Genomic DNA, 9,467 nt, shown 5'->3' with positions numbered 1-9,467 from the left:
AAGATAGGCACAGTTGCAGAGGGGCCATCAGGAGAGAACTTGGGGCTCAACAGAGGTGGGGCACAGATCCTCACCCCCCCAACTTTGCCTGAACCCTCACTCCTTCTGAGGGAGGTCTCCTGCCCTCATGGCTGCTTCGCTTCCCATGCCCAGCTCAAATCGGGACCCAGGTAACAGACAGAGACTTGGCCGAAAGCAGCTGCCCTCTCACTGCAATAAGACTTGTTTGAGTTGTCTTGTACCCATGGAGTGGTGAAGTGGGTTTTTTTTTTTTTTTTTTGATATTTAAAATCTTTATTGTTTCATCATCAAAAGTTTTCTTTCCATAGAAGAATGGCAATGAAGTATCAGTGCATATTCTATGGAAAATTCATACCTCAAGTAACTAGCTTAGAAATCAGAGACAGCACTATGTCAAGCTAGTGTGCAAGATCAAAGACACAATGCCGCCAATGCAATCAGTATACAGAAAGAATATGCAGCTGTTAGAAAAGGAGTCTATGGCCAAGTGACTGAAACAGTTGCAGTGCACTGTGCTGACATTCTAGAACAGAAAATGGGGAATGACTAAAGAATGCACTTCCTGCCAAAAAAAATCGAGATTACAGGCACTGAGTTCCCAACGGTTTCACCAGCTAATTCATGTGAACCTGTACCTTCCTCTTTAAGACTACAGTACTCTAACACTGCAAGCCATCTTCAGCCTAATGTGTAAATGGGACAACCACATGCAGATATTTCATTCTGCTTCCCATCTCACAGCTAAAAGTAACAACTTGGGTGCAGCTTTATAAACCTATGGCCTTTAGGCATCTTTAGTAAAAAGATGACCAAACCTAAAATTTGTTCCCTTTTTTTTTTGAAAACTTGATAAAATAACAAAGGATAGATGTCATGATTACTCAGTTTTGTCTGAAGGCAAGACAATTTTTTATGGAAGTATACTGAATAAACATACAAACAAATGTCCTTAACAAAATACTGTCAGACCAATTTAAACATTTTCATAACAAGCTCCTGAAAAAAGTACTGATAATTGTAAGCTGCAAATAACCACTACAATCTGATCATGCCTGGTTACTGGGAATTTTCAGGTTGGGTTTGTGTCTGAAGTTGGATTTGGCTACTTTGCATTAATTCACACAATAAATGCCATTTAAAAGGAAACAGCAGCTCTATCGTGATGGAATAAAAATGAAAACAATTGAGAGGTATACAGGAAACTTGTCTTAAATAGTTTTAAATTACATATAACATTAGAGAATAAGAACTACAATTACCATTGTCTAAATCTTAAATTGTTAATGCATGAATTATCTGCAGGATTAACAAGTCAATTGTTAATCATGCCAAGGCCTTGTGGGGCAAGGGGCACTCTGAATGTATGGCATAGCAATTACTTTCCAGGTGAGTTAAACACCTCTGATTTAAAGTGTTATTAAACTATATTTGAAGTTATTTTACTTACTATATTCACTGTATAAAATAAGTTAAAAGGAGGGAGCAAGGAGAGGTTTTCTGTATATATGATGCAAACATCTTTTTCTTATCAGTAGTAGTTCCACAAATGTCCATTTTACCTATGGTAAAATATGAAAGGCTGATAAAAGATCAAAAATTTCCCTTATAAATAGAAATAGGACTCAAAAAATGAAATTTCAACATCATTTCCTTCCACAATGCAACTCTTTAACTATCATAAACATAAATAAAAACCTTATCTCAAAAATCTGTTTTTACACCCTTACCTTAAAGTTTAACAAAAAAATTCTTCAAACAATTGAGAAGAAAAGCACTCCTTTGTAGCAATTCCATAAAATAATTTTCAATTCACAAAACATCTGCTTACTGGCAAAACCAGCACAGGCATTAATGCTTGGCCCTTCTGAGGTATAAATGCAGCTATATTTGCACTGAGTATATAGTCTATAAGGTATGCCAACAGTCCGAATGTTTGCATAAAATTGGGAGTGATGTCATCCTGACTGATTGAAACTTACTTTTATAACTTTTTGTAATAATGAAGGTTAAATAATTTTAAAAGATATACTTTAGCCCAGTAATATCCTGCAGAAATCTAATTCCTAACCAATGTGAATGGTTATTACATTAAAAAAAAATTTTAACACTGCATATTGATAAAAAAAAAAAATTGAACAAGAGAAGCACATAAATATTTAAATTCAGCAGGACACCACAGAAAGCATACTATAGATAAGTGTGAAATCAGTCAAGCTTTTTTTCCAAAAGAGAAAATCCTTTTAATCCTTTAGCAAGTCTCTGTGAAAATAGTATGCTTACAATAAAAGGGAGAAGGAAGTACCTAGAACACCCCAACAGGCTTGCTATACCACTCAGCATTGCTGCCCCATCTCCTGTGTGCATGGATGGCCAACAAATGACAAGAAGTCCACTTGACAATAGTTCAGTAATTTCTTTCACCACTGCTGCCAGCTGAAGTCGTCATTGCTTCCAAAGACCAAGAAAAAGCCCAGTATAGTTGCAAAGATGACTGTGTTTCCTGTGAGAACAAGTGCACAAGCTCCCCACGCAATTAGGTGTGCTCTGGCAAATACAATAGGGAGTCCGAAAGCTGAGACAACGATGCCTGTTGTAAGAAATATGGCAAGTTCCTTACAAGCGTTACTCATAGCATCTGTTTCATCCACTAGTCTTCTTGCTATGCAGTATGGAATAGGTGAAAGGATGTAAAAAAACAGAACAAAGAGGGGCCAGTATTGGTTGTATATTGGAAGGGCACATCCAAGCATCAAAAACATCAGCCCAATTGCTCCTCCAAAGGACAAACTAATCAAAGCTTTGATGCCAGCCATGGCGGTGACGTCGCTCCTGGCTCCAGGACCTGAGGCGGCGGCAGCGGCAGCGGCCGGGAGACCAGAGACGCGCGGCGGCGGCGACCAGACAACCGTGAAGTGGGTTTTTGATATCTAAATCCAACCTAGCACCAGGAATGCTCAGGGCCTACTCAAGAAGGCAAATAATCCTTTTCACTAATATTTACAGGGTAAAATAAGAATGTTGTTAGAGTATTAAATTTAACACTAAAATAGTAGTCAAGTTCTCAGACTAATTTAAATTGGCTAAGTGAAATAAGTGAATATTTCACTAGAAAAATTAAAGGTACTAGACAAAAAGCTGTTCCTAAAGTGTTAACTAAAACTTTTATTGGTAGTTCATCTCATGGTAAAATTGCGTAATATGTAAATGAACCTAAAGCAGACATATTTCAGTGCAAAAAAATAAAATTTAAGAGCTATCACCTTCAATTTTGAATGATAGCCTTGCTGAGTATAGTATTCTTGGATTCAGTCCCTTGCTTTGCATCACTTTGTATATTTCATTCCATTCCCTTATGGCCTGGTGTGTTTCTGTTGAGAAATCAGTTGATATTCTAATAGGAGATCCCTTGTAAGTAACCTTCTGTCTCTGGCAGCCCTTAAGATTCTTACTTTGTTGTTGGTGTTCGCCATTGTAATTATGATGTGTCTTGGTGACGCTCTTTTGGGGTTCAACTTGTTTGGGACTCTATGTACTTCTTGGACTTGCATAGTTTTTTTCTTGCCAATATCAGGGAAGTTTTCTGTCATTTCTTCAAACAGGTTTTCTATTCCTTGCTTCTCTTCCTCTCCTTCTGGTATCCCTATTAAGTGAATGTTGTTCATTTTGTGTTGTCCCAAAGCTCTCTTAGGCTCTCCTCTTGCTTTTTAAGTCTTCTTTCCAGTTGTTGCTGTGTTTGTGTGTTTTTTCCTACCTTGTCTTCTAATTCGCTGATGCGGTCCTCAGCCTCTTCTAGTCTACTGTTCAGGCCTTCCATTGTGTTCTTTATTGCAGCTATGTCGTTCTTCATCTCCTCTTGGTTTCTTTTCATGTTGGTGACATTCTCATTCAGCTCCTTATAGTTCTCATTGAGTTGTGTCTATTTGTCATTAGGTTGTGTGTATTTGTCATCCATCCCTTTAAACATCCTTATAACCATTACTCTGAATTCTATCTCTGATAAGCTGCTAGCCTCGAATTCACTTAACTCCCTTTCTGGTGGTTCCTCTTTTTCTTTCCTATGGGGATTGCTTTTTTGTCTTCCCATGTTTTCCTGTAATGTTTTAATTGTAGATCCAATTGCTTTGCTACCCAGGTTCTTTTGTGGATGGTGCTACTGGTGTAATCTCTCAGTTCTCCTGGGCTTGTTAATCTAGTGTAGCTCCCTACTTGAGCTATTTGGGTTCTCTTGATGTAGGCCTGCGAGCTTGAGAGGCACAACTGCAGTGTCTAGAAGTCAGCTGCCATGGAGGGGAGTTTCCCAATTTTTGCTGTCTTGCACCCTTAATTGAAATCACACGTGCCCAGCAGGGACTCACAATGGCACCCAGGAACCCTCTTTTGGGGTGATGGGGCTCAGGGGGCCTGCTCTCTGGAAAGGTGTGACTGTGGTGTCTAGAGTTTTGCAGTCCTGGGGTGGGCAGACCCAGCATTTGCTGTTGCACCTGTGGTGGATAGGCGCTTACTCCCAGTGGTGGCTCACAGGAGCACCCACGGTATGTTTGCCAGCAAGGCACACTGAAGGACTCTGAAGGGCCCTGGCAGTGTAGCCGCGCAATTGAGGCACTTGTGGGCTGGTATCCAGGATGAGTGAATCAAAACTTCTACTGCTGGGGGGAAGTGCGCCCCCGCTTGTTCAAGATCGCACCCAGGGAGAGCTCAAGTGGGTAGATGGGCTAAGGGTGCCTGCTTGTTGAAACTTCGCATCTGTAGAGGTGCGCTTGCCGGGTGCAGAGTTCTGATGCACTCTAAGGGGGCCTGGCACCGCACTTGAGCCGCTGGGGTGAATGTGGGCAGTTATCCAGGAAGAGGGAATTCAGAATTTCTGCTGTGGGGCCACGCACCCTTGTCTGTGCAGAATCACACCCTCAGGGGCTCTCAGCGGCTCCCAAGCGCTACCTAAAGCGTGGAGTGCCCTGGCTGCCTGAGGGTCTGGAAACGTGTGAATCTGGAGTGGAGTGCCCTGGCTGCCTGCTGCCTGCTGGGCTGGATACCTGCGAATCCAGAGTTCTGGGGCTGTGGAGGGGGAGGTTTCACTTACTGCTGCCAAGCAGTGTACCTTTGGAGGTGGAGGTCCCAAGGTCCAGGGTTCTGCAGCTGGGGTAGCAGCATTTTGGCTGGAGTGGCTCCTGGGTCGCGGGGCAGTTTCAAGGCCTGTCTGTTTGGTGGTGTTGATGAGTTCCTAAAAAAGGCCGCTCTCCCTTCAAGATGGCGTGGGCTCCTTGCTGGAGTTCCGCTGTCCGGGGTGTGCCCGCAGCAGTGATAGTCTCTCCTTGTCAAGGAGAGCCTGTCTGCCAGCCCCTGCTGCTCCTGTAAGATTTAACTTTCCCTTACTCACTCACTCACACACCATGCACATCCACACACTCTCCTTTCATACCCTCACTCACTCACTTCCTCTCCCTCACCTCCGTCCTGCCAGCCGCCATCTTTTTCCATCTCCGTGATCTCAACGCCAACTCAATTAGACTGAATTATAAAAGTGAACAGTATCGCACTCACCTCTCTGCTCTTTGAAGACAATTCCCAGTGACTAAACAGTTTCCTTCAGATATTAAGGTCTTTGAACATGTATTCCTACTGTTTCAGGCATCTTCCTAAGTATTTCCCTAGTCTTTCATTGTGAATTGTCAGTGTTTGATTCACTTTTGTCCAGTGATTTAAGCTCATTCATTGCGAATTCCATGTGTTTATACAGCATTTTGCCAAATATACCAGCTCTTTAAATGTAAATTATTACTATTTCGAACACTAGCTTGGCTATCATTTTGATTTCTAAGAGTTTTGAATACTTTTATACTGTTTTCATATCAGCTCTATGAAAATGAATTTATGTTTCACCAAGTTTCTTCCTAAAAGGCCAACTCATTTAGACTGAATTATAAAAGTAACACTATCGCCTCACTTCTTTATTCTTTGAACTCAATGTCCCCGGGTCTAAAGAGTGTCCTTCAGATATTAAGGCTCTATGAACATGTATTCTCACTGTTTCAGGCACCTTCCTTAACATTTCTCGAGTCTTTCATTGTGAATTCTGTGTTTGATTGAATTTTGTCCGGTGATTCAAGCTCATTCATTGTTAATTCCAAGTGTTTATACAGCCTTTTTCCATATATACCAGCTCTATAAATGTAAATTATTTCTATTTTAAAGACTATCCTACCTTTCAAAGCTCTTTAAATACAAATTCTTGGTATTTCAACACTGCATTAGAGATATTAAGGTTCTATAAACGTATTCCAAGTGTTTCAGACACATTCCTAGACATTTCCCTACTCTGTGATTTTGAGTTCTGAGAGTTTTCACATTTTCATACAGGTATGTGAGCCCTATGAAAATGAAAGTTTAAGTATTTAACCAACCTTCTTTCAAATACACCAACACATTCACACTGAATTATACATGTAGCCAGTATTCAACTCAGTTCTCTGCTCTTTGAACACGATTTTCCAGTGATGAAACAGTGTCCTTCAGATATTAAGGTCTATGATCAAGTATTCCTACTGTTTCAGGCTCCTTTCTAAATATTTCCCTAGTCTTTCATTGTGAATTCTCAGTGTTTGATTCACTTTTGTCCAGTGATTCAAGCTCATTCATTGTGAATTCCAATAGTTTATACAGCGTTTTGCCAAATATATCAGGTCTTTAAATGTAAATTATTACTATTTTGAACACTAGCTTGAATATAATTTTGATTTGTAAAAGTTTGAATACTTTTATACTATCAGCTCTATGAAAATGAATTTATGTTTCACTGACTTTCTTCGTAAAAGGCCAACTCATTTAGACTGAATTATAAAAGTAAACAGTATCTCCTGACTTCTCTGCTCTTTGAACACAATTTCCCAATGACTAAACAGTGTCCTTCAGATATTAAGGCTCTATGAACATGTATTCCTACTGTATCAGGCACCTTCCTAAATATTTCCCTAGTCTTTCATTATGAATTCTCAGTGTTTGATTGACTTTTGTCCAGTGATTCAAGCTCATTCATTGTGAATTTAAGTGTTTATACACCCTAACCGTAACCCTAACCCAAAACATAACCCTAACCCTAGCATGAGCCCTAGCTCTAGCCCTAGCAGTAGGTTGAGCCATAACCCTCACCTTAGCCCTAACCATAACACTAACCCTAGCCCTAACCCTAACCCTAATCCTAAACCTAGCCCTAACCCAACCCTAACACTAATTCTAGCCCTATCCCTAACCCTAGCCCTATCCCTAACCCTAACCATAACCCTATCCCTAACCCTAACCCTAACCCAATCCCTAGACCAAAACCTAACCCTAACCCTAACCCTTGCCCTAACCCTAACACTAACCCTAATCCTAGCCCTAACCCTAACCCTAACTCTAGACCTAACCCTAAACCTAAACCTAGCCCTATCCCTAACCTGAACCTTAACCTACCCCTTACCCTAGCCCTAGCCCTAACCCTAAACTTAACCCTAACCCTAAAGCTAACCCTAACCCTACACTGTCATATCAGCTGAATGAAAATATCTTTTTAAGGTATCTGAGCCCTAAGAATATGAATGTTTAAAATTTGACCAACCTTTTATCAAAAACGCCAACTAATTGAGTCTGAATTATAAATGTAAGCAGTATCCAACTCAGTTCTTTACTTTTTGAACACGATTAACCAGTGATTAAACAGTGTCCACAGATATTACAGCTCTATGAACAGGTATACCTAGTGTATCAAGTACATTCCTAAATATTTCCCTAGTCTATCATTGTGAATTCTCAGAGTAGGATTGACTTTTGTTCAGTGATTCAGGCTCATTCATTGTGAATTCCAAGTGTTTATAAAGCGTTTTTCCATATATACCAGCTCTTTTCACTTTTGTCCAGTGTTTCAAGCTCCTTCATTGTGAATTCCAAATATACATACAGCGTTTTTCCATATATACCAGCTCTTTCAACGTGATTACTATTTTAAAGACTATCTTACCTTTCACAGCTCTCGAATACAAATTCTCAGTATTTCAACAGTGCAATGGAGGTATTAACGTTCTTCTAACATATTCCAAGTGTTTCAGACACATTCCTGGACATTTCCCTGGTCTGTCATTTTTAACTCATCTGAGCCCTATGAAAATGAATGTGTAAGTGTTTAACCAACCTTCTTTCAAAACGCCAACTCTTTTGCATTAAATTATAAATGGAACCAGTATCCAACTCAGTTGTCAGCTCTTTTAACATGATTTCCAGTGGAATAAACATTTGTGTTCAGATATTAAGCTTTTTGAACTTTTATTCCTAGTGTTTCAAGCACATTCCTAAATATTTCCCTAGTCTATCATTGTGAATTCACATTGTTTGATTCACATTTGTCCAGTGATTCAAGCTCATTTATTGTGAATTTCAAGTGTTTATATACCCTTACTATAACCCTAACTCAAAACCTAACCTTAATCCTATCCCTAGCCTTAGCCCTAGCCCTAGGCCTAGCAAAAGGCTGAGCCATAACCCTATCTCTAGCCCTATCCCTAACCCTAACCCTAACCCTAACCCTAACCCTAACCCAAACCCTTACTCTAACCCTAACCTAACCCAATCTCTAGCCCTAACCTAAACCCTAGCCATGGCCCTAATGCTAACCCTAACCCTTACCCTAACCCTAACCCTAGTCCTAGCCCTAGCTCTAGCACTAACCCTAACCTTAACCCTAACCCTATTCCTGGCCTTAGCACTAGGCCAAACACCAGCCCTAACCCTAACCCTAACCCTAACCATAACCCTACCACTAACCCTAACCAGAACCCTAAACCTAACCCTACCACTAACCCTAACCATAGCAGTAACAATAAACCAAGCCCTAACCCTAACCCTAAACCTATCACTAACTCTACCTATCCCTAACCCTAGAAGTAGCCCTAACCATAACCTAACCCCAGGGCTATCCCAAGCCCTAACCCTAACCCTTACTCTTGCCCTAACGCTAACCCTAACCCCAGCCCAAACCCTAACCCTAACCTAAACCCTAGTACTAACCCTAACCTTAACCCTCACTCTAGCCCTAAACCTAACCCAAACCCTAGCCCTAACTCTAAACCTAACTCTAACCCTAACCCTAACCCTAACCCTAGCCCTAGCCCTAGCCCTAATACTAACCTAACCCTAACCCTAACACTAGCCCTAAGCCTAACCCTAACCCGAACCCTAACCCTAACCCTAGCCATAACCCTAACACTAACTCTAACCCTAACCCAAATCTATCCCTACCCCTAACCCTAGCCCTAAACCTAACCCTAATCCTAACCCTAGCCCTAACCCTAACACTAACCCTAACCCTAACCCGATCCCTAATCCTAACTCTAACCCTAACCCTAGCCCTAGCCCTAGCCCCAGCCTTAACCCTAACCCTAACCCTTACCCTAACCCTAGCCCTAAGCCTAATCCTAACC

General features: G+C 41.0%; 1 protein-coding gene across 1 annotated transcript; it reads right to left on the bottom strand.

Annotated features, from left to right (window-relative positions):
- Positions 1-284: 284 nt before the first annotated feature.
- LOC308256003 (leptin receptor overlapping transcript-like 1) lies at positions 285-2,921 on the bottom strand. Its single transcript, XM_080683904.1, has one exon. The coding sequence runs from the start codon at positions 2,832-2,834 to the stop codon at positions 2,439-2,441; it is 396 nt and encodes a 131-aa protein (XP_080540030.1). The 5' UTR covers positions 2,835-2,921; the 3' UTR covers positions 285-2,438.
- Between the last annotated feature and the right edge of the window lie 6,546 nt (positions 2,922-9,467).

This window comes from Plecotus auritus (genome assembly GCF_963455305.1).
Source record: "Plecotus auritus genome assembly, chromosome: 8".
Taxonomy (NCBI): Eukaryota; Metazoa; Chordata; class Mammalia; order Chiroptera; family Vespertilionidae; genus Plecotus; species Plecotus auritus.
Note: the sequence above shows the minus strand (reverse complement) of the source record. Positions and strands in the feature narration are given on the sequence as shown.